Source organism: Macaca nemestrina, chromosome X, assembly GCF_043159975.1.
Source record: "Macaca nemestrina isolate mMacNem1 chromosome X, mMacNem.hap1, whole genome shotgun sequence".
Classification (NCBI taxonomy): domain Eukaryota; kingdom Metazoa; phylum Chordata; class Mammalia; order Primates; family Cercopithecidae; genus Macaca; species Macaca nemestrina.
In genome coordinates, this window is record NC_092145.1 from 107,804,356 (window position 1) to 107,829,802 (window position 25,447).

Below are 25,447 nucleotides of genomic sequence, written 5' to 3' on the forward strand. Positions count from 1 at the left end.
ACAGTGAACTCATTTTCCACAAAGGTGTCCAGAACATACACTGGGGAAAGAGAGTCTCATCAACAAATGGTACTGGGAAACCTGGATATCCATATGCAGAAGAATGAATCTAGACCCCAATCTCTCACCATATACAAAAATCAAATCAGAATGGATTAAAGAAATCTAAGCTTTCAAACTATGAAACTACTACAATAAAATATTGAGGAAACTCTACAAGACATTTAGATTGTAGATTTCCTTGGGCAAAAATTTCTTGAGCAATGCCCCACAAGCACAGGAATCCAAAGCAAACACGGGCAAATGAGATCACATCAAGTTAAAAAGCTTCTGCACAGCAGAGGATACAACCAACAAATTGAAGAGACAGCACACAGAATAGGACAAAATATTTGCAAACTACCTATCTCACAAGGGATTGATAACCAGAATATACAGGAAGCTCAAACAATTCTATAGGAAAAAATCTAATATCAGATCAAGAAATGGCCAAAAGATTTGAGTGGATGTTTCTCAAAGGCAGACATACAAATGGAAAACAGACATATGAGAAGGTGCTCAGCATCGCTGATCTTTGGAGAAATGCAAATCAAAACTACAGTGAGATATCATCTCACCCCAGTTCAAATGACTTTTAACCAACAGTCACTCAATATCAAATGCTGGTGAGAATGTGGAGAAAAGGGAACCCTCATACACTGTTGGTGGAAATGTAATATACAACCACTATGGAGAACAGTTTGGAGGTTTGTCTAAAAACTAAAAATAGAGCTTCCATATGATCAAGCAATTCTATTGCTGGGTATATACCCCAAAGAAAGGAAATCAGTATAACAAAGAGATATCTACTCTCCCATGTCTGTTGCAGCACTGTTCACAATGCTAAGATTTGGAAGCAACCTAAGAGTCCAGCAAGAGAGGAATGAAGAAAATGTGGTACATACACACAATGGAGCACTCTTCAGCCATAAAAAAGAATGAGAGTCATTCATTTGCAAAACCATCAATGGAACTGGAGATCAATACGTTAAGTGAAATAATCCATTCACAGAAAGACAAACATCAAATGTTCTCATTTATTTGTGGGATCTAAAAGTCCAAACAATTCAATTCATGGACATAGAGAGTAGAAGGATGGTTACCAGAGGCTAGGAAGGGTAGTGGGGAGCTTGGGGGAGGTGTGCATGGTTAATGGGTACAAAAAACATAGTTAGGAGGAAAGTTAGAAGGAATGAATAAGACGTCCTATTTGATATCACAACCAGGAGACGGTAGTCAATAAGAATTTAACTGTACAGAAGAGTGATGCTGGCTACTGATCATGTGCCACCTCCTGGCCATGAGAAGTGAGTCCGGAGAGGGCCATGAGAGGCAGTTCTGGGCTGGGCACTGAGGAGGGTGTGACACGGTTTGGGCAAAACCATGACACGAGAAATACGTGACAAATGCACAAGCTTCAGTAACCGACTCGATCAGCTGGAAGAAAGAGTATCAGCGATTGAGGATCAAATGAATGAAATGAAGTGAGAAGAGAAGTCTAAAGAAAAAAGAGGAAAAAGAAATGAACAAAGCCTTCAAGAAGTATGGGATTATGTGAAAAGACCATATCTACGTCTGATTGGGGTGCCTGAAAGTGAGGGGGAAAATGAAACCAAGTTGGAAAACACTCTTCAGGATGTCATCCAGGAGAACTTCCCCAACCTAGTAAGGCAGGCCAACATTCAAATTCAAGAAATACAGAGAACGCCACAAAGATACTCCTTGAGAAGAGCAACTCCAAGACACATAATTGTCAGATTCACCAAAGTTGAAATGAAGGAAAAACTGTTAAGGGCAGCCAGAGAGAAAGGTCGGGTTACCCACAAAGGGAAGCCCATCAGACTAACAGCAGATCTCTCGGCAGAAACTCTACAAGCCAGAAGAGAGTGGGGGCCAATATTCAACATTCTTAAAGAAAAGAATTTTCAACCCAGAATTTCATATCCAGCCAGACTAAGTTTCATAAGTGAAGGAGAAATAAAATCCTTTACAGACAAGCAAATGCTGAGAGATTTTGTCACCACCAGGCCTGCCCTACAAGAGCTCCTGAAGGAAGCACTAAACATGGAAAGGAAGAACAGGTACCAGCCATTGCAAAAACATGCCAAAATGTAAAGACCATCGATGTTAGGAAGAAACTGCATCAAATCATGCTGCTATAAAGACACATGCACATGTATGTTCATTGCGGCACTATTCACAATAGCAAAGACTTGGAATCAAACCAAATGTCCATCAGTGACAGACTGGATTAAGAAAATGTGTCACATATATACCATGGAACACTATGCAGCCATAAAAAAGGATGAGTTTGTGTCCTTTGTAGGGACATAGATGCAGCTGGAAACCATCATTCTCAGCAAACTATTGCAAGAACAGAAAACCAAATTCCGCATGTTCTCACTCATAGGTGGGAACTGAACAATGAGATCATTTGGACTCGGGAAGGGGAACATCACACACTGGGGCCTATTATGGGGAAGGGGGAGGGGGGAGGGAGTGCCCTGGGAGTTATACCTGATGTAAATGACGAGTTGATGGGTGCTGACGAGTTGATTGGTGCAGCACACAAACATGGCACAAATATACATATTTAACAAACCTGCACGTTGTGCACATGTACCCTAGAACATAAAGTATTATAATAAAAAAATAAAAATTAAAAAAAGATCTTGGTGAATTTAACTCTGGCAACAACTTGAAGAAGTCATTGTGTGATCCCTGTTTCATGGGTGAGGAAGCTGACACTCATAGATGTAGAGTAGGTTTATTAACTCCACACAAGCTCTTGATGCATTTCACATCTCAACTTAGAAGTCTTCTTCTAAGGTTCATGCCGTGCAGTAACATACACTATACATACTGATGAAAATAAGATTATAGTTCTCCTACCAAATGGGAAATTAACGTCATGTATGGATAAAGACACTTGTAAAGAAACTGTGCTTCAAGGTTGTCTATCTCAGTATTCCAATTGAAAAACATGGAATTTAGCCAGTTCCCGGAGAGACCAGGAAGCACAGAGTGTCCTACAAGAATGGGGATTCCTTGGAAGTGAGGTTCACATTGACACAAGAAAGATCAATGACATATGGTCAAAGGCAATTGCCCAGGGGCTCAAGAACAGCACCAGGAAGAAGAGCTGGATCTGGCGGGATTGTGTGAGTCCTCTCTTCCACCTGGAAATCTGCTGCTGCCTACTGACCCTCTCAAGATGGTGGCCTCTCTGGATTCCAACACCTAAAACAGGCAAAACTGGGAGGACGTCGATTTCTCTATTCTATGCCAGACATGTGTCAGAGAAACATGAACAAGGAGAACTATGATAAAAAATGCAAACTCTGTGTCAGACCACTCAGTGTTCGGCTGGTGCCCTGGGGAGCACATGCATCCCAAGAAGACTGAAGGGGGCCAAGCCTGCAGGAAATGTCTGTCAGACCTGCCTCTTAGACAGGTATGACTGCCCAAACAGGTTTATGTCATATATTTGCCTTTAAAGGTGACTACAGATATGGACAGAGGAATTTATAACCCTGATAGAACACGGCCAGTTGTTATGCTGGGGAAAGTTGCATCCAGTAGTGAGATGCTGCTCAAACTGGCCTGGACCACACTGTACTGGCTGAGGAATAAGCCTTATATTTGTTCTTTCCTGGTGAAAGGAGAGGATTGTCCGCAAAGACATGAGAAGCCTGCAGATCTAGATGACACCCCTTGTTGGTCAGAATATTAAAGATCAATATTGTAGAAACAATGACCCTGTAGCAGATAAGCTTCTAAAGCAGGCTTCAACCACGCTTCATCTCGACTCACCAAGGCTGACACCACACTATATGTTGGTGGTGTGGCAGATACCATTACTCAGATAGATTTCAGAAATTGTCTCTTCCTGTCAGAGAGATCCCCATGGTCACTGTTGTGCAGAGACAGCAGTGTGCTTTTCATAAGGGTGGCTACAGAAGTGACTGCTGAGGAGTCCTCTAATAAACTGATTGTCCATGGCTGCAGACTCAATGTAAAGTGCGGAAGATTCCAGGCACTCAAGGAAAAAGAAACAGAAGACAGAACCAGAGACTCTGGGATTCTGCCGGAGCCTATTCCAGTGCTGCCAGGAACTCCTTCTCCCCCTGCAGCTCTGGTGCCCACTTTGGAGCCTGGTTATATGGACTGAGGCCACCTTTTCTGACTTTTTCCGACCACAAAATGTACCTGCCAAGAAGAACAGATGTAGGGCCCTGGCCTCCTCGACTCTCACTGGCCAGGATTTTCTTGGTGCTGTGAGCTGAAGCAGTTCTTGTGAGGTGGAAGCAGGGCCCCAGGACCATGTGATTGGTCACATGTCTCTGCCTCACTAATGGTCAGGTGGTGAGCTCTCAGGGCCTGGGAACCCAGCCATCCCTGATTCCTTGAGTTGATGAGGCAGGGGGCTGGTCCACCTGCTCCTGACCCAACATGGCCGACATGGATGGTTGCTCTTTGAGCCTGGCAGCGTCACTGACTTGGCACTGCCAGGCATGCACAGGCCCTGTGTACCCACACACTGCTTTAAGGGGCTTGCCCTGCCTTGGGCCACAGTCTAGTTCTGGCCAGTGTGCCAGGAAGCTCAGACCTGTGTGTCTATCTTAGCTGTTTCTGGGGCATCCATGGATCCCGCGAGTCCTTTTTCCTTTAGGGCTTTGGTTGGAGAGGGCTTGGGCTGGATCGCGGCCCCGTGGGTCTAGGATGCTTGCCATGTGAGAGAGGCTCTGTCACATGAATGGGCACACATGAGGACATGTGACATGCTGCTGGCTGGCTGGGGCTGTGCGGATGCCACAGACACTCTCCTCTCCAGCAGCCTCGGGGTGCCCAGCTTCCCCATCGATATTGATCGCATATGACCTAGCAGCAATCCTGGCTTCTTTGGGCCTGTACAGGTCACTATCTTCAGAGAAACCTCAGGTCCAGATGCCACCATGCCAGGGGAGTGTCTGTGGTCCTGCCTCTGGGTTTTTAGTGGGCTGGGCAAGGTCTGGTTGTTGGAGTCCTGATGGGTTGGGAGGGATGGGCCTGTGCGCTGGTCCTGGCGGTGTCCAGGGCAGATGTGGAAGGAATAGGAGTTCAGCATGCCTGCTCAAAGCTGCACTGTAGATACCATGAGCTCTGGATGTCCAGGTACATGGGGAGTTTTGGGAGAGAATACCGACACAGAAATCGCCCCAAATCCTGGCGTCTGTCCTGAGATAGGAACAGGCTTGCTGGACTCTGGGCGGCTGAGCCCTCAGAGAGCGTCCTGCTGCCCTGGGCTCTGCGGAAGTCCCCTCATGCTGCTGGGCCTTGGCCTCAGGGTCAGCTTCTGGACTTCTGGAGCCGGGCTGGTGGGCTATGGAGGGCCAGCCCATCCCCCTTAGGGAGGGTCTCCATGCTGAGGAATGCCCACAGAGGCCTGGGTGCCAGGGACAGTCGCTCCAGGCCCAGGACCTTCCTAGGGATCTTTGCGGGTTTGGCTGAAAGAAAAGCAGATTTGGTCCACTTCTCTTCCAAGCCCATTTGTTTCTTGCAGGGCCGAGCCCCGTGAACCTGGGCCTCTGGATTATTCGGGGTCTCTAGTGACCCACCTGGTCTGATATTGAGGAAACACCCACAGGCTGCTGAACCCAGAGTGAGGGGTGTGTGCAGCCTAGGGCATGGGTGCTGTCATTACACCTCAGGCTGCTCCTGAGACAGCCTCTAGAGTTCAGGCTGGCTTGGGGCTCCCTGTGTCATACCCTCAGCCCTGGGCTGCTTGGTCTGGGCTTCAGCCCTGGTCCAGAACTCAGCTGGGAGAAGCCTTACCTATCACCTGGCCCGCTTGCCACCTAAGATGAGGATCTGTCTATATAGCGCATGAGACGCTCCTGGGCACCCGGTTCCTCTGCCATCCCGGACAATCCACGCCATGCCATGTGTCCCACACCAAGGGGCTTCCTGCACCATTTCCCTGGATCCTCTCTGGGTCTGAGGCTCTGAGTCTCTCTACTCCCTGGCTCAAGGCTTGCTGTACTGACACCCTTGGAGGGGTGCTCGTGAGTGAGGGGTCCCTGCTGTTCTCTGGCGCTGTTGGTGCTCACAGCTGTGGGTGTTGGCTTGCACAGATGGAACCAATCCCTCCAGTCTCCCCCAGGGTTCTTCTAAGCCAGGATGGGAAGGGTGTGAGGGAGGGCCTTGAAAGGGTCTTGCCGTCATCCCCTGCCCTGCTACCGAGGTGAGTCCAGTACCTGCCCTGGGGCCCAGCTGGCCTGTTTTCAGAAACTTTTTTGAGAAGGAACAGGAAAAGGAAGGCTCAGGGAGTAGCCATGGAGGGTCCTGGGCACTCCCCATGATTTAATGCCTCAGAGGGTAACTGAGGGGGCTGTAGCCCATGTGGGGTGCAGATCGTAATGTGTCCTTCTCAACTTGGCCGAGGAGGCCTGAAGATGCCGGAGCACCGTGTGGTGCTTCCACTTGAAGGAGCCTGGGCTCTTGGTCCTGAAGGAGCTTCCATGGGCCGAAGAGGGACAGCTTCAGGAGATGTTCTAGGAATGGGGCTGCACATCAGGCCAGGTGGGGACTCCTGGGAAGGGTCTGTGCCTTCACCTCGTTTCTGCCCTGGGAGCCTCCCACTGGGAAGTGTTGGGCCTTTTTTGGACAACCCTGGGGTCCAGCTGTGCACAGGAGGCCACAGATGTGGGGAAGACCCAGGCGGGGGAGTGCTCACCACACTCCTGCCTTTTATCTGCGTCGTGTCAGGGGTGGGCTCAGTTTCCAGAAGGACTCACAGTGCCCTGCGCAGCTCACCAGGCCTGGTTTGGCTTGGCCTTCCCTCTGAGCCAGAGCACAGGGTTGTGTGGACAGTGCAAGTGTTGCCCTCAGGCCAGTTGGGCTCTGTCTTATGTGCTCCTCCTGCCACCCTCGGGCACATGGGGACAAGGTTCTGTGCACTTTGAATGTCGCATGTGTCCTGGCTGTGAGCATGTGCTCGCCCTGCAGAAGGCAGACGTCTCAGGGCCTCAGGATGAGCCCAAAAGGGGTCCGTGGGGACAGCAGGCATGGGAGGACTCTGCCCTTCAAGGTTGACGGCTGCTGGAGTGAGTGAGAAGAGCCTACTGGGTCTTCAGTCTGTAGTGCTGGGGGCCCACTCTGCACAGGATCAGACTGCCCTTCTCAATGAGGCTGCCTCCGACAAGATCCTGCAGGTCCTCATGGGGCTGGATGCATCTCTGGGATGTGGTCCCTAGAAGAAGGGGCTCTACAAGTGCTCTCCCAGGGTGAGTCCTGGGTCAGTCTGAATACAATGCTGGCCCTGAGCCCTAACCCCTGCTGTGGGATGTCTCCTCTTACGCAGGGCATGGTTTCTGCGCCCTGCAGGGACAAGCCTCTGCCTCCCATGCAGTGGAGGGGAGCTGAATCCTTCTGGAGGAGCCAGAACCCTGTGCAGCAGGGTCTCTGTCCTGAGGGGGTGGGGTCTCCTGGCATCCTTGCCCCATCAATTGAGTGCTGTGGGAAGCATACTAAGGTGGCAATCTGGGTGCACAACATTTCCTTGCCCTCATGGAAGGAGCAGAGGTGTTCAGAGCCCCTTGGATATCCCTGAAAGCCTCACCATTCCTGGACCCTCTGCAGTCCCTACCCAAGGCCAGAACTCCAGGCAGTAGGCTGGGCTCTCACCCTCTTCTCTGCGACCCCTACCTTAACCCAGAGACCTCCCTGATCTCCTTCAATTAGGGACTGTCCATAGGCCTTACTTGATGCTGTAGCGCTCTCGGAGCATGCATGGTTTCTGAAGGTGTGGCTCACGTCTAGGCCATTCTGGTGTACATTCACTGAGGACAGCTTGCCCTGCTCCATCATTTTCTGTAGAGCATGGCCAAGAGGAGGACCCAGCCTCATCACAGACACAAGACTCACTGCCAAAACAGCTGCCATAAAACAGCAGTTCTGGAAGGAAAGGAGGCTTTTTCTACAGAAAACTTCTGCTCCTCCTTGTTTCCAAAGGCAGGGAAAGCCATGAGAGCCCAGCTCACCTGCGGAGCCCAGGTCACTACCTGTCCAGGATTTGTGACTGGCCCCTTCCACCCCCTCAGGACTGACTTTCCTTCCAGCTGGGTAACTGGGCTTCTCACACGGCATGGCATGTTTGTCCTGCTCTGGCCAGCTGTGGTAGGGCCAAACGAGGTATTTCCCTAGGTTTCTGGCCTTCCCCTTCTTGACATCCATCAGGAGTGACCACACTGGACCCCGGACTTGTGGGAGGATTCCCTTGTAGACCCAGTGAGACAAGTATGGACAGAAGAAGGCTTTGGTGAGACAAGCCTCAGGGTGATAGTAAGGGGGATCAGAGTCTAAGCATTCTGGAAGCCTCCTGCCTTTGGCTCCACGGTTCCTCAGGAGAGGTTGAGTCTACCTAGGACCGGGCCTTCCTTCCAATGAATAAACAGTGGACAAGTGCTAAAAGGAAAAAAAGGGGGTAACTGTACATTTTAAAATAACGTGAACAGTATAATTGGATTATTTGCAACTCAATGGATAAATACTTGAGAGGAGGAATACCTCAATCTCCATCGTGTCCTCATTTCAAATTGCAAGCTACATCAAAACATGCCAAGTATCCCACAAGTATATACACCTACTAAATACCAACAAAAAATGACACAAATTCAACGTTAAAAAAACAAATAAATGACATATATAGCCACATATCAATTAAAGGAATTGGATTCACTAAAAGCAACAAAGAAATACAGTAAAGATGTTTCTCAATTAAACCTCATGTTTCTGGTGACTCCACTGGATAATTCCGCCAAATGTTTCTGGAAGAAATAACGCCAATTCTCCACACACTTCAAGATAATTGAGGAGAGGCCACACTTACCATGGTATTTTACAGAGCAAGCACCAGCCTGATATCAAAGCCAGACAACATCATGAGAAAATAACATGACAGACCAATGTAACTCACGAACAGACACAAACTCTGTATAAAACAATTAACCAGAGTTCAAAACTAGCAATATAAAAAGATTTACATCATAGCCAAATGGAATTTCCCCATTTGTGAGTTTAGCAAAGTAACATGGTAGAAGATGAGCATGAAAAAGTCAATGTTATTTTTATATGGCAGCAACAAACAATTGAAAATTGAAAATCAATATCCCTTAACATAGCAGCAAAACCCCCACGAAATACGTAGTGGTAAAATTTCACAAAATATGTGTAAGACCCGTGCTCAGAAGCCTAAAAAACATTTGAGAAAAATATGAAACCTCGTTGAAATAAATACAGAGACATGCCACGTTAACGGATTGCAAGACTCAGAATTAATATGTCAGTTACTCCCAAATAATCTGTATGTTCAATGTAAACCAGTCAAAATCCCTGCAGCCTCCTGTTGCTATAAAATGACAAGCTGGCTTCAAAATTTATATGGGAAAGCAAAGGGACTAGAATAATCTAACAATTTTATGAAGGACAAAGAATATTGGAGGACTCACATTACCTGATATCGAGATGCATTTGACAACTGTGCTAATCACAGTTTTCACTGTGATATTGGCAGAAGAAAAGGCATGAGAGTCCGAAGCTATATCTATACATTCAAGTTAAAGGGATTTTTCCGTAAAGTGCCAAGATAATTCAGTGGGGAAGGATGTTTTATTCCAGGAGTGGTGCTGGAAGAGTCGGACATTGACATGCAAACAAATGAACCTCAACCATTGCCTCACACCATACACAAAAGTTAACTCAAAATGCTTCATAGAACTCAATGTGAAAGCTAATATTACAACACTTGTAGAAGAAAATGTAAGGGAACCTGCGGCATCATGTAAGATAAAGATAGACAGGATGCAAAAAGCACAAACTATGAAATAGGCCATGCATAAATTTTTAAAATTTTATATACTACAAACCTGTCCCTTCTATACCTTCACAAAGGAGAAAGAAGCTGTGGAGCTGGGAAAGCAGACTATTCCCCTGCTCTAGCCATTCTCAGACAAGTTTCTATGAAAGTTAGAACCCAAGATCTGTTAAAAATGCAGATTCCAGGAATCACACCCAGGGAAGCTCATGTAGTGTGGCCACAATGGTGTCCTAGGATCTGGGAATTTACTGCCCAGCCTAGGGAACTTCAAGAAACTTTATTAAATCCCTTAGGTAGCAAGACTGTCTGAAATATATCCACTCTTCCCAGGACAGACATGAGGTTGAGAAGAGTGACCTCAGAGCACACAGCAACACGGGACATGAGGAACACAGTGTGAGACTCACCATAAGGGTAAGGCGGTGCGTCTTATGAGAAGACCTCACAACTCTTACTGGCCTTTCTCCCCAGAGGCCTCAGTTTATCTCAAATCCCTGCTCCTCATGGGTGGTGAATGGAGTTGTGTCAGGAAATGACCTTTTAGATCTCCAAAAGGCATGGGCTTCTCTCAGGGGCCACTGAACACATAGGATGGGACATGATGCAAGCTGTTGTCCCCCTCCCATCAGCTTTGATTTCCTTCTTGCACCATCATGTGCTTCCATGGGGACCTAGAGCAATGACACGACCTAGGGCCAATGACTCCCCTTTTTAGGAGACCGGCCCCTCACCTGAGCAGTGCGTCTCCCCTCTCCTCCTTTCAGCTGTCCTTCTCCTGATCCCATCTGCCATTCCATAGCAGACAGGTGTCCCTGGTAGCCTGTTGATCTAGCCTGGCCCCTTCCTCCTGTGTCCCAGCCTGGAGAGGGCTGCTCTCGCCGAGTGGAAAGACATCAGTCCCAGGATCCCAGAGCCATGACTACTACAGAGCCATCCATTACATCAGTGTCCCATGGCAGTGGTTGACCTTTGAAATGAGGCTTCATCACCCATCGCAGCTGGCCCTGAAGCACTTTCTTTTCTTTTCGTCTCATTTGAGACAGGCTGTCACTGTGTTGCTCAGCCTGTAGTGCAGTGGAGAAATCATAGCTCGCTGCAGCCTTGACCTCCCAGACTCAAGCAATCCCTCCATCTCAGCCTCACAAGTAGCTGGAATTACATGCGTGTTCCACCATGCCTGGGTATATACTTTTTAAGTTTTTTGTAAAGACAGGGTCTCTCTATGTTGCCCAGGATGGTCTTGAACTCTGGGGCTGAAACAATCCTCATGCCTCGATGACCCAGCGTGCTGAGATTTGAGGTCTGAGCCACCTCACCTTGCCGTGAACCATTTTCTTTCTTTTAAAATTGTTACTATACTTTAAGTTCTGGGATACGTGTGCAGAACATGCAGGTTTGTTACACAGGTATACACGTGCCATGGTGGTTTGCTGCACCCATCAAGCCGTCATCTACATTAGGTATTTCTCCTAATGCTATCCCTCCCCTAGACCCCCATCTCCCAACAGGCCCCGGTGTGGGATGTCCCCCTCCCTGTGTCCACGTGTTCTCATTGTTCGACTACCACTTATGAGTGAGAACGTGCAGTGTTTGGTTTTCTGTTCCTGTGTTAGTTTGCTGAGAATGATGGTTTCCAGCTTCATCCATGTCCCTGCAAAGGACATGAACTCATCCCTTTTTATGGCTGCATCATATTCCATGGTGTGTATGTGTCACATTTTCTTAATCCAGTCTATCATTGATGGGCATTTGGGTTGATTCCAAGTCTTTGCTATTGTGAATAGTGCTGCAATAAACATACGTGTGCATGTGTCTCTATAGTAGACATGCTGAGTCAGGCACAGGCAGGGCCGACCAGGGTTTTCCTGCTGTCCCCACACCTGAATTCCAGGGTGTTTGTAGTAGAAAGAAATGCAAGAGCTTTTTTTTTTTTTTGTCTCTTGCCCAACCATTCTCATGCATCCAGAAACGTTGGGAACACAGAGTACCACGTCACCCTTAGTGGAGGGTGTGTCTCAGAAAGACATTTTGTGACAGAAATAAAGAGTTTTGTGTTTATATTTACACATGCTTTTTACTCAGGGCATTCTTCCGTTGTCCAGGGTGGAAGGCAATGGCATGACCATGCCTCACTGCAGTATCCGTCTCCTGCACTCAAGCAATCGTCCTCACACTGCAGCCTCACAAGTAGCAGGGAGTGCAGGTGTCCGCCACCATGCCCACCTAATGCATTTAATTTTTTTTTTTTTTAGATGCTGGGTGTCACTCTGTTGCCCAGGCTGTTTTCAAACACACGGCTTCAAGTGATTCTCCCATCTCAGCCAATTTTTATACATGCTTTTTATACATGCTGTAGACTCGATCAGTTCACACTTGTATGCTTTTCAAAGGTTGTGTTATTGCACATTTAAACCTCTCGGTTGGTAACTGATTTCCCTGACAAACTGTAAGGTGATCATGGCTCAGCAGTCATTGTGATTTCAGTGTTGGCTCACAGCAGTTTGGAAAGCCTACGTGGGAAGTATTTCTTGAGGAAAAGTGCAGAATTTCCAAGAACAATTTTGAAAAATGGAGACAACTGATGTCTTCCTTCCCTCTCTTGCCTCTCCTCATGTGCTATTTTCTCCAATTGTTAGAAAATCAGCCTGGAGTATTCCATGATGAAAAGTTTTTATCTCTTTAATCTTCCTGCTTCTTCCTCCAGACTTTTTTTCTTTTTTTTTCTGGAAGGCTTGTAAGCAGAAGGGACGAAACAGGTGCAGAAAAACACATTATAATATAAATTTAGTGAAAAGATTCATCATATTTAAGAAATGGTCAGGATGAAATCCTGAATTTGTGACAATTGTAAAAATCAGTTTGCATAATCTCCATCCCTTTTGTCTCTATCACTTATCCAGTGAGAAGTGTAGAAAAGATGAATTCCTTGCTTGTGACAATTGCATTAATTAGTCAAACTGCTGGACCCCATCCACCAATATCACACTTTCAGATTGAATAGCCACAAAATACAAAGGCATTTTACAACTGTACCTGTTTTCTTTATCTCATTGTAATTTCCATCAAACCCCTAGCACTAAATTCAATATTTACAGAGTTACAAGTACCATGACCAAGAGAGATCCTGCCTCAAATATTGGGAGGAGGCTGCAGCAGTGGCAGCCCAGCTGAAGACAAGGCTGGAAAGTGTTTTCACACACCCACACCCCCTTTCTGATACAGGGTTTCTCTCTTTTCCCCAGGCTGGAGTACACTGGAGGACTTATAGCTCACCACAATCTAGGACTCCTGTGCTCAAGCGATCCTCCTGCCTTATCTTTTTGAGTAGATGGGACTACAGACACGTGCCACAATGACCAACTAATTTTAAAAATTGTGTAGAGCAGGGGTCTCACTATGTTGCCCAGGCTGGTCTTGAACTCCTGGCTTCAAGTGATTCTCTTCCCTCAGCCTCTCAAAATACTGGGATTACAGGTGTGAGCCTCTGCATGTGGCCCTTTTCTCACTTTTTTTTTTTTCCTTATCTAAGGCTTAAGGTTTATCTAAGTCTTTGTTCCAGCCCAGGAAATGATTTTTTTCCCCTCCCACTTTAAAGGAAGGAGCAATTCAAACGTTCGGGATTTTTGGCCCACTGGAAGTTTATTGGCAACAATTGTGTCCTGTCTCTACCTGCCTGCAGGAGAAAACAAAAATTGAAGTCAACACCAGGGCACACTTTTTCTCCATGCATTATCTTGTGCACAACAGTGGTTGATGGATCCAGTGAGCCAGTTCTCTTGTAGTTGGAGGGATTATTGTTAAATGCTGTGAGTACATGTATTTTTCACAAAAGACAAGAGCTCAGCTGTTGCTTCATACTATGGGGGAATCCATAGTCCCCCAGGACTCTCCCCTTTCACTCTTCCTTTATTCAAACAAGGCTTCCACCATATTGTAGTGAGTCAGGGTCTTGCTGGTGAATCACATGGTTGCTGCCACTGTGTCAGGGATCCCCAAGGCCACCCTCACCTTCAGTGATTCACAGACATTTTCTGCTGCTCTTCTGCATACAATACTCCTAACTAAAGCCAGCACCCTCTCCTCAGGTCAGTATACCATGCCTCCCACCTTGTCACGGGCTTTGGTCCTACAATGATCACTCCTCTCTCCTGAACCATCAACTGCTCCCTCTACATTGGATCATTCCCCAAGCTATGGGAAAACTCACCTTCTTCACCCATGTCCTTCTGTAGTTACTAACACATTTAACTCTTGCTCTGCAAAGGAAAACTGTATGAACTTATGCAACACACTTCACTGGAGTTCATTTTCAAAATTATCTACAAAGGAAAATGAATTAGAATATCCAAAACAATTCTGAAGTAGAACTTTGGGGAATTCACCTTACATGATATCAAGATTCACATTAATTCTATTTTGTTTATTGATTGATTATGTTGCCAGTGCATTGGAAGAAGGTGACTTCCCCTTTTTTTAGCCTAGGGATTGCTCCAATATGGAGCACCTGTATACTTTTTTCTTTTTAGGTTGTGTTATTTCAAATTTAAATCTCTGGACTGGTAACTGATTTCCCTGAATATATCTGTAGGTCATTCAGACAGTGTATGTTTCAGAAATAGCCAAAGATTCTGATTGTACGCTCTAGGCTCAGTTCTGACCGGAAAACAAGTCCTGCCAGTCTCCTACCTCAAATATATGTTCGTATATTGACCTGATCCCTGGGACAAGCTTCCCAGACTGAAACCATGGTATCACAAAGCTGGATGCTTTCTTGAAGGGATAGAGTAACATCCATATTTTCAATCCTTGTGTAAATAAATTAATTAATGGATGAAATGATGTATGCCATAATGTGAAGCAGATTAACAGGTATTTGATTAAATATGTCACCAAATTTTCCTTTAATAGATCTGATCGTAATTATTTCAGTCTTTGTGGGTCATGTAGGTTCTGTGGCATATTGTTCTGTTTTTTAGAAATGATACTTTTAAATGGAAAAAATATCCTTATCTCAATGGCTATGCAAAACAAGTCATGGGCTGTATTTAGATCTCAAACCGTAGTCAGCTAGCCCCTGGATTATGTTTTACTTCACATATTTAAATGCTGTATTTTTGTACCAGTACTCAAAATATTAACAAAGGAGAATTCCACCACCAGGTAAGATTTAGAAAGCCTCAAGAGAAAGTCACTTTAGCCCTGAAAATGAGAAAAAGCCTCATAATCTATGGCATTATCTTTTGTTTTGCTTTGTTTTTAGATCATGAGAGACCGGAGGTAATAAGGCAGCCATGGGAACCGATACAAAAGAATGACTAGTCCCTCTGAGGAGGGATGGCACACAAAAACTACACCACCTCTGGCAGAGCATGTGTGGAAGAAGTGACAGCCATAACAGGGGGCAAGAAGAAAACCACTGAAAATGTAACAAATTCATTAAGTTCAAACACAGGCATTTGAGAGAGCTGCAATCCTGGGAAGTCTCACACAACAGTGGAATTCAGGTTCACAGACAGAAAGAGATCCTGTCTCAAAAAACAGAGTCAGAGTCTATAAGACTGGATAAAAAGCAAGAACAAAAATAAGAGATGCTGGTGAGTTTGTGTAGAAAAGGCAACGCTTACACCCTGTTGGTTGGAGTATAAATTAGTTCAACCATTGTGGAAAGGAGTGTGGCAATTCCTCAGGGACTTAAGAACAGAAATACCATTTGGCCCTGCAGTCCCATTGCTGTACCTTTGGGTACAGTCCCTCCCTCCCTCCCTCCGTTCCTTTATCACTCGCTCCCTCGTCTCTCACTCTTTCTCTTTTTCTCTTTTCCTTCCTTCCTGTTTTTTTTTTTTTTAAATGGAGTTTCACTCTTTATTTTCCAGACTGGAGTACAATGGCCCGATCTCAGATCACTGGAAATCTCCGCCTACTGGGTTCAAGTGATTCTCCTGCCTCGACCTCCCCAGTAGTTGAGATTTACATGCATACACCACCACACCTGGCTAATTTTTGTATTTTCAGTAGAGATGGGGTTTCACCATGTTGGCCAGGCTGGTCTCATACTCCTGACGTCAGGTGATCCACCCACATAACACGCAGCAAAGGTTTTCAGCCCACACTGCAGACATTCAGTTGCTTTTGTCACACCTCGGTTATTTAGAAATTAACTTCAGAATGTATACCGTGGGTGACACCAGCTACACTGCTATTAAATTAACATATTTAAATCAAATATTTATTTTCTGAATTCAAATGTATTTTAAAAGCTGACATTCTTACTTAAAATTCAAAAGCAGGTTATCACACACTAGAAATGTAGCTGTAAGGAAAAATGAAATGAAAACGTTTGAAATCTAAAGGAAAAAAGGAAATCTAAGTAGGAAGCCAAATTTATCTGCAATGTAAAGCCTGCTTGATGTTATTTCCTTTATTTTTCATAGCAAGTAGTTTTCGTGTACATATTGTAATTTCTACTTTAGAAATGGAAAAACAGTCCCAAAGGGTGTAAGTATCTTGCCCACCATATCAAGGGCACTGTGTGAGAGGCAGGATGGAAACCCATGGCTACTTCATGCCATAGCCTCTAAAGAGACAGTGTAGGTAGGACCCAAGTCATCTTGCTTCAGCAAGTTGCCCTGGTTGCTTGACCCTTTCTTCTACCTAGGCCCTAATTCTCTCATCTAGCTCCATAGCCCAGGGACTTCTCACATGTTCTGTGGCAAGCGGGATACCCTAGGAAAGGAAGCAGATGAGGAGACACAGCACGAGGTTTGGGGCAAGGGGCGGGGAGCTTCTGTGCCCACTAGGGGCGTGCTGCCCTCCATATGTTCAGCTAGCCAGAAGCTCTCTGAATCCCGTCCTTTTGGTTTTGATGGAGGGTTTCATTATGTAGGTGTAGATTAAACTGTTGTCCTGCCATTGGGGATGAATCTAACTTTCTGCCCCTCTCCCTTCCTGAAGGTTGAGCGGGGGGGCTGAAAGTCCCAACACTCTTATTCCCCAGCCTAGAGCTACCTAGGTGCTGCCAGCAACTCACTGGCATACAAAAAGACACCACTTTGTGGAGATTCTAAAAATTGTAGGAGTTGTGTGCCAGGAAGCAGGGTCTAGGACCAAATATGTATTTCATAATATCATCCCTGTGCACACCAGCTCAATCAGAATACAAAATTTCAAAAATGACATTTTTTTTTAAAAATAGAGTCTCTATCTCAAAAACAAACAAACAAACAAAAAAAACCTCTTCCTGGACCTCCTGGCTCAAGGTATCCTCCATCCTTTGGCACTAGAGTAGCTGGGAAGGCAGCTACATAGAGACGTGCATACATTATGCATTCACTCTTTTATTTTTGTAGAGAGTCTTGTTCTGTTGCCCCATGTGGTCTCAAACTGCTGAGCTCAAGCAATCCTCCTGCCTCAGCATCCCAAAGTGCTGGGATTATAGGCGTGGGAAACCACACCCAGCCACGATTTTCAATATTATCAAATACCTGGGAAGGAAGTGAACAAAAGATGAGCAGGCCTTCTTTGGTGAAAGCTGCAAAACTTTATTGAGATAGTTTAAGTCAAATATCTAATATAAAACCGGTTTGCGTTGTTTCAGCTTTTCTTCATTTAAACTTGTGGTTGCCCTTCACCTGTAACAGAAACATAACAGGTGGGAACATTACTAGCAGAACTGTGTTTAGATGACATTAAGGATATGGAAAAGACACCAGAGTTTTAGTTTTCTACAATGGACAAAACCAGAAGCCTAAGAGTCACCCTTTGCTTACATTCAGGTAGACCTCTGTAGAGACTTTGACAATAGTCGTCCAAGCAGATGCATTAAAGATATTTTTCAAACACACCCTGCTTTCTAGTGCTACAAGGAAAGCAAGACAGACCGAGGTCCAAACACATTAAATGAAGTGAACCCACTAAAGAGGGGTTTAAAGTAGAAAGCAAACATTGTGCATAGTTTTACTCAAAATACCAGCGCCACACAAAAATCCTAAGAAACAAAAAAGGAATTTACGAAAAATGTATAATTTTTGGCAAACATTCTTTTAATATTCTGACTTGAATCTGTGGTCTGGATGCCAAATGGGCTCCTGGAAACGGTCTGAGTAGTACCTTGAAAGAAAACGGTTAATGTCACCTTAGGAACTGCATAAGTGAAGTGAATAGAAAGGCCAGCATTGCATTTGTTTTTACTCTATTGTGCAGAAGGGCAAACACATTTATTTGGGCTCGTTCACCCTTCTGTGGTTTGTAAGGTACAGTAACCGTTTGTACCCAGTGTTCTCCTACCGTGATGTCAACATGAATCATGCCTCTTTTTACACTTGAAAGTATTCCCATTTGTACAATTAAGTATGTGGTCGCATTACTCTTAAGCTATTACTATCAGTTTTGTCATCAACATGTGGTAGCGTTATGAACCATGTCACACATGAAAAAAATGGAGGGATACGGAAATGGAAAACAAGAGTAGGACAGCTGAAAAACCCAAAATTTCTTTCTAAAACTAAATGTTTTTTTGAGGGACAACTGGAATATTTCACAGTTTCTTCCACAGGCTTTGGGATGCTTAGATAATCAGGTATTCGAGAAATAAATGATGTATGCCTTCCTAGCTTATCAATCATTTCATCCATGCTCTGAAAATATTAGTGTTCAAGATTGTAGTCACTTTCAATAATGCCCTATATTAAATCACTCTGTTTTGTTCATATTCCATGTCGTGCTTTTTCCATTTTCTTCAAGATTGTGTAAACGACCGAATACTCTATTTATAGCTAAATTTCAAAACAACAATCTTTTAAATTTATGACATTTCAACTGCTTTTCCTTTTACTAATGATTCGTACCTGTCTTTTATGCACTACCTCTTTCTTTTTCCTTTAAGTTTATTCTGTGGCTCTTTCATCGTTATTTCATAGTATTCTTTTCCTTTATCATGGAATGCGCTGTTTATTTTAATAAGATGTGCATGTAAAGCTATGATCTCCCTAAGAATACAACTGAGGCTTGTTCAATGGGCTCCTGGAAAAAGTCTGAGAACTATCTTTTAATGTAAATAGTGTAATGGAATGGTTCAGCAGAGTAGAGTAAAAATATGTAGGTAATTTCTCCCTTCAACATGGGGTGCTTCCTTTAACTTCAAGAGGTATTGTAATTAACAGTCACCAATTTGGAAAATACGTGTAAAACACAATTACGTCAACTACTCAGGATTTAGCACCCTGCTGTTGTTGAACTTCAAACCCTGTCGTCTAATGTCTCAAGGCAGAAACCTGTAATATGTAACCTATGCTATGGTTAGAGGTGACTCTACTATATGAGTCTTCAACCTAATTACACGGAGTAGCTCGTGAAGACTGACAGGAGGGCAGGGGCCATGCTTAGCAGAAGCATCTTACACCCACCTTGAGCATCACTGACCTACATGCATTCTCCCTACTTCACTGGCCACAGAAACCTGATGATCTCTTGCCATTTTATCATTCAGTCATTCAAGGCTTCACTGAGGGAAGACTTTAAAACGCAGTTATTCTTTAAGAGCCAGAGAATTCAGAATTTGACAGAATCCAAGAACACTCATACAGGACTCCATACAGGAAAACAAACATCAAGCAGAGTGCCCACTCATTTTCTTAGGAACCATGAATCTCAACTCAGACATTATAATTGGACGGAAGCTGACTGTTGTGAAAAACAAATCATGAAAATCAGAATATCTTGGTCTTCTATCCAACAGGACCAGAGCATGTGGAAATCAGCAATGAAATGGATTTTAATCTATCTGATGTGCATCCATTCTTTTCAATGAGAGCAAGGATGCGTGTGGAATTTATACGATTCATCCAGAGTCTCACAAATTATGGTAGAGCTGGTACTAGAATCTGCTTCAGGGCTCAGCATACTTCACACAAACTCTTATTACAAATGCATTATGTATTTGCTAAAAGCAGAAATTAGAAAAGGATCTGAAAATGTTAGCTGTGGGTTACACACCACCCTAAGAAAATGCTGCCATGTTTGATGATTCAATATAGCTTTCACCCAATTTGTTTCTGTATCTCATAGTGTTTAAGTCTTGCAATCTGGCATTTGGGTCTGAACGGCGTTTCAAAGAAAGTTCGAATTTGCACTGTGTTTTGAAGACAGCAGTAATGTTATCCCTCTAATATCACAAGTATAATATTCTATAAATGAGTAAGCACATAACTTTGCATCTTGTTGGATAACATACCTGCTTCTGGCATTTTACAGTGTTCTCCTTTGGGTATAATCTTCACCTTGATGCCAGCACCCAAATCCAGATTTAACCCCGGTCTTTGACTCACGCAGCTCTTGCAGATCACCTTCCATGTCACGCACTTCAAAATACAAAGGATATCGATTTAAGCATTCTGACATGAAATATAAATAAGGAAATGATGATATTCTTTTCCTTAGCGTTATGAAATAAAGCCTGAGCCGGGTTTAGTTGCTCATGCCTATAATCTCAGCACTTTGGGAGGCCGATGTCGCTTGAACCCAAGAGCTGGAGGTGGCAGTGAGTCAAGACCATGCCACAGCAATCCAGACTAGGTGACAGATGACGCTCTGCCACATTAAAAAGAAAAAGGAAGAAAGAAAATAAAAAGAAAAAAATCTCTGTCAGTTAGTGTGGTAATGAATGTCGTGCAAAGATGTTACACCTTTGTTTCCCTGTTTTATGATATTTTATTGTTTTCTGAGTCAGGGTCTCACTCTTTCGTCCAGGCTGGAGTGCTGTGGCACAATCAAGGCCCAGTGTGAGCCCAACCTCTCAGGCTCAACAGAACCTCCTGTCTCAGCCTCCGCAGTGGCTGAGCATATGGGTGCACCCCACCGCCAAGGCTATTTTCTGTTTGTTTGTTTTGTTTGAGACAGGACTTCTCAGTGTTGTCCAGGCTGGTCTTCAACTCCTGGGATCAAGGGATTTGCCCAACTCAGCCTCCCAAAATTTTGGGATTACAGTCGTGAGCTCCTGGCCCAATGTCTTATTTTGAATACAATCTAAGAATAACTCACATTACACGTAAATTTCCCGCACTTTACTATTGTGTATTATGAACAGCAAGTGTCAACTATCTATGAAATCTGAAGTCAGCTGCACGAATGCCACTTTAATCATAAGTGAAACGTAATTTTCCGAAGAATTAGATCAATGTTTTGGTGGGCCTCTGACAAATTCTACAGTTGTGACACCCATCCCTTGTTGAGGTAACTTGGAAATTGTTTGGGTAGTTAATCAACGTTGTGGTATGCTTAGGACCAAGAACCTTATATGTAACTTTACATAAATGAATCCCATTTAGAATAGTATACCAAAGTAACAGAAAAAATCATTGTCTTGCAGTGAGACTACAGAAAGTAGGCCCAAATTCAGTCAATGTTTAGCTTGAAAATGCTACCTGTTGGAGATACGTTTTCTGTTTCAGGATAATCTTAACCTACTTTGACTTTTGTAATTATGAATGTATTTAAACAACTGTTAAAACCCCCTTGAAATCACACTAATATAGTTCCCTGTATACCAGTGTCCGGAATTTTCCAACTTTTGTCCAATATACAGTCAAAAGCACCAATCAAAGGAAACAGTGGCTATCATTCATTGAGCTCTTTTCTGGAGTTACTATCCTGTTTCACTGAACTGTTTTGTCCTGAGCCAATACTGAAGTACCTTACAGCACAGACACAATCGAGTGCTATACATCTTAGGCAAACTGCTCACTTTTTATTATTACAACATGGATTGTAGGAAGAACACAAATCTTTGAACATCATATGAATTCCTTCTCCATGAGTCAAGTGTTCTTTGCAAGCCTCAATCTCTGAGCCTCGGATTTCTTATTTATACAATGGGGCTAACATCCCTTTGCAAAGGGGCCTTTTTCATGGTGTTATAAGTTCGGGTGACTTCGCACTCTACACACATTTAACGGGTGCTTACAATACTGTGGAGACCATGGCTAGAAGATCATACACCAACATTCTAAGAGGATCAAATTAAACTATTGAAATAATGTACATTTTTATGCACCAAATTAAATGGTTTCAAGTGACTTAGTAAGGACTGTATTTCCAAGCACACAAATCCATCTCGAAGAATAAAATAAGATTCCTTATATCCAGGGACAGCATGAAGCTGCAAACTATACTCTCCCCTTTCCTGCCAACATTGGGCAAATGTTTGGTATCTTTTCCTATTGTTCTCCTTCCTCCTGTTACTGCTCATGGCATAGACCATGACGCACACATAGACCTTTTCCCGCCCCATAGACATGCTTTCTTTCCCTTCCCAGCACCTTGGATCTCAGCTCTATCCTGATCTTCTTCTGTCTCCTGAACAGGTGTAGGATCCCGACTTTCAGCTGCTGGTTCTTCTTCTTGGGGCTCTCCATTACTGGGCTCCTGGGACTGGCTCTGTGTGTATGTGTTTCAGTGGGTGTGTGCAGATAAAAAGTTTTGCTATTAATACAGGTCAATAATATAAATATGCAGAATACATAGATACTTCTTATCATAAGTACGTCTAGAGGCATTTCTCCAACACTACCCCGTATACCTATTCTTCATAACATTATTCTTCAGAGAGGTTACTCAAAGATAGATATCCTCAAGGACTTTGGAAGCCATTTTAGTCTATGTTGGGATGAATGAGTGTAATCTGTTCTGAATAAGCATGAGGAGGAAGTTGTGGACAAAATCTGGGCACACACGATCATCCATCCACACAAAACCCAAATATCATCCTCTGGACTAATCTTTCCTTCATGGGATGCCATGATCATTTTTTGTCAACATGGGAGACAATTATGAATGGGAGGCCATAAACAACGCACTACCATTCTGATAGTCCAACAACACTATCAGAAAAATAACTTTCTGCTAAGAGAAAACATCGAATGTTAAGACATTCATAAGCAGAAGCACAATGAACTCAGGAGGTTGTGAACTTCTTCTTGGTATAGGCCTATATGTTGATCTTCCTCATCAACACGTATTTCACTCTCCAAGCAGAATACTGTGATTGGCAAAACGCACTTCAGAGGACAACTAGATTCGACCACTTTGATGGTCAAATGTTAACTTGGTCATCTTTTTTTTTTTTTTTTTTTTTTTTTTAGAAATACTCTGAAAAATCCCGGGGCAAGTATGAGTGTGTGCAACTTTTGAAACGAATGCTTGCAAAGCCACTTAAGAAGGTCTAGCTGGCGGAGCAATGTCTTAAGGCTCCCGGCAGAAAACACAGGGTGTTTACCGTGGGGCTGGTTTCCCAAATGGACACTCCATCAGGGAGACAAGTAGGAAATTACAGCTAGAGAATTAAAATTGAAGTGATGGCGAATTTTGTCACATAATGATTTGCTAGGCCCCTCGTCCCCACCCCGACCCAAATCACTTTTTTAGGAACTCAGAGCCCCACCCACTGGAATCTCCACAGTGGAGTTGAGAATTTGCTACAAAGTAGTGGTCACTCCTCAAAGGACACCTGTGCCAGGCAGTCTACAGACCTCGGGGCTGCAGTCACTAGCCCGCAGCGTTCCCGGTCTCCAGGACCCTTCCATACCGCTCATGCCATCCCTCCCCTGGTCCCGTCTGGGGAGTCTGGAATCTTCTGTCGGGGTTACAGGTTCATCTGGGACTCGGATACCTCCACCAGCACCCCAGCATCGCCCCAGCTTCACCTGAGCCCCTCCACTCCTCAGCCTGCCTTCCTCCCTAGTTATGGCCATGACAAGACAATGGGTGCAGCGTCGCATGAAAGGGACGACAACTTCGAGGCCCTTCTCACCCTGAGTCACCAAACATGCGACCCTCCGGAAGCCCGCTGGTTCCTCCTCACTCTCACTCACACTTCAATTCCCAGTTGGATCGGCCTGTGAACCTACCCGCTGTGTCTCAGTAGGAGAGAAAGAATCCAGACCTCACGGACCCCAGCTGCTGGCTCACAGCTCCGCGGAGTTCCCCAGACTGGCTAACGGGCCGATGGGAAGACGCCCAGTGAACATGCGCATGGAGGCGGGCACTAAAGGAGCATGCGCAGTGAGGTCCCCTCTTGCCTTAAGGGCTGTGGTGCCCCTCCTTATCCCGCCTGGTCCTGTCCTGTGCTCCTTCTTAGGTCCCCATTAATGACTTTGGAATCACTCCTCTCTGTGTGTGGGTTGCCCCCCACCCAGGATTCAAATACCTCAAATAATATCAGCTTTCTAAATTCACCCCATGGCCGGACGCAGTGGCTCACCCCTGTAATCCCAGCACTTTGGGGGCCAAGGCGGGTGGATCATGAGGCCAAGAGATCGAGACCATCCTGGTCAACATGGTGAAACCCCGTCTCTACTGAAAATACAAAAATTAGCTGGGTGTGGTTACGTGGGCCTGTACTCCCCGCCACTCAGAAGGCTGAGGCAGGAGAATCGCTTGAACCCGGGAGGCGGAGGTTGCAGTGAACCAAGATTGCGCCACTGCCCTCCAGCCTGGTGACAGAGCAAGACTCCGTGAAAACAAACAAACAGACAGACAAAACAAAGAAACAAAAAACTCCATGTTCACCTGACCCTCCTCTGCTGTGCTCTATGGCCCTCCTTCTTCCCAGACCCGGGACCCCACAATAGCAAGGCCATGGCGGTATCGCTGAGGTTTAGTAGAAAGATGACGACCTCAGAGGCCATGGACCAAGTTGCACAACGCACAGGAAGCCCGCCCGCTTCCCCTCACACTCACTCACACTTCAACTTCTGGGAGGACTGATCTGCAGACCTACTGACTAAGTCGTAGTCAACACGAATAAAGGAAGTCACCACCTCTCCTTTCACAGCTGTGCAGGGACAGAAGGCAGAGAACAAGGCGCACGGGCAGCAAGGAACTTTCACAGGAAGGGACGTGCACATTGAGCCAGGGACTTTGCAGGACAGGGTAGGGTTTTCCGCTGTCCTCAGACCCACATCCCCAGCGCGTTTGTAGTAGAAAAAAGGGACTTGAGAGCTTTCGTTTCTCTTTGTCCAATCTCATGCATTCATAAACGTTGGGAACAGACAGTCCCTTACTGGAGGATGTGTCTCAGAAAGACCTTTTGTGGAAGAAATGAATTATTTTCTTATCTTTATTTATAAATCGTTATTTATTTTTTATTTTTCCATACAGAGTGTGGTTCTGTTACTCAGGCTGGAGGGCAGTGGCAAGACCACACCTCAATGAAGCCTTCATTTTTGGGGCTCAAACAATCCTCCCGATGTAGCCTCCCCAGTCCCTGCTACTACAGGTGCAGACACCACACCTGGGTAATTGATTTAATTATTTTTTAGATAGGGGTCTCACTGTGTTGTCCATGCTGGTCTCAATTTCCTGGGCTCAAACGATCCTCCCACCTTGGCCAGTTTTATAAATGCTTCCAATAAATGTAATAGAATAAATTCTTCTGAAGACTAAATACACTCACACCTGTTTACTTTTTTCTTTTTAGGTTGTGTTCCTTCACATTTATATCTCTGGACTGGTAACTGATTTCCCTGTATATACCTGTAGGTCATTCAGACAGTGTATGTT

The 25,447-nt window shown here is 44.8% G+C and overlaps 1 protein-coding gene across 3 annotated transcripts; it reads right to left on the minus strand.

Moving 5' to 3' along the window:
• Nucleotides 1–17,412: 17,412 nt before the first annotated feature.
• On the minus strand, nt 17,413–23,923 carry LOC105491039 (X antigen family member 1). Of its 3 annotated transcripts, none has more exons than XM_011757133.2 (4): nt 23,794–23,923; nt 22,207–22,324; nt 20,124–20,250; nt 17,413–17,523 (listed from the first exon to the last, which is right to left on the minus strand). In XM_011757133.2, the coding sequence occupies exons 2-4, from the start codon at nt 22,300–22,302 to the stop codon at nt 17,501–17,503; spliced, it is 246 nt and encodes an 81-aa protein (XP_011755435.1). In that variant the 5' UTR covers nt 22,303–22,324; nt 23,794–23,923; the 3' UTR covers nt 17,413–17,500. The 3 variants fall into 3 exon arrangements, with proteins under 3 accessions (XP_011755435.1, XP_070944940.1, XP_011755436.1); XM_071088839.1 differs by lacking the exon at nt 23,794–23,923 and adding an exon at nt 23,472–23,602; XM_011757134.2 differs by lacking the exon at nt 23,794–23,923 and adding an exon at nt 23,416–23,571.
• Nucleotides 23,924–25,447: the final 1,524 nt, after the last annotated feature.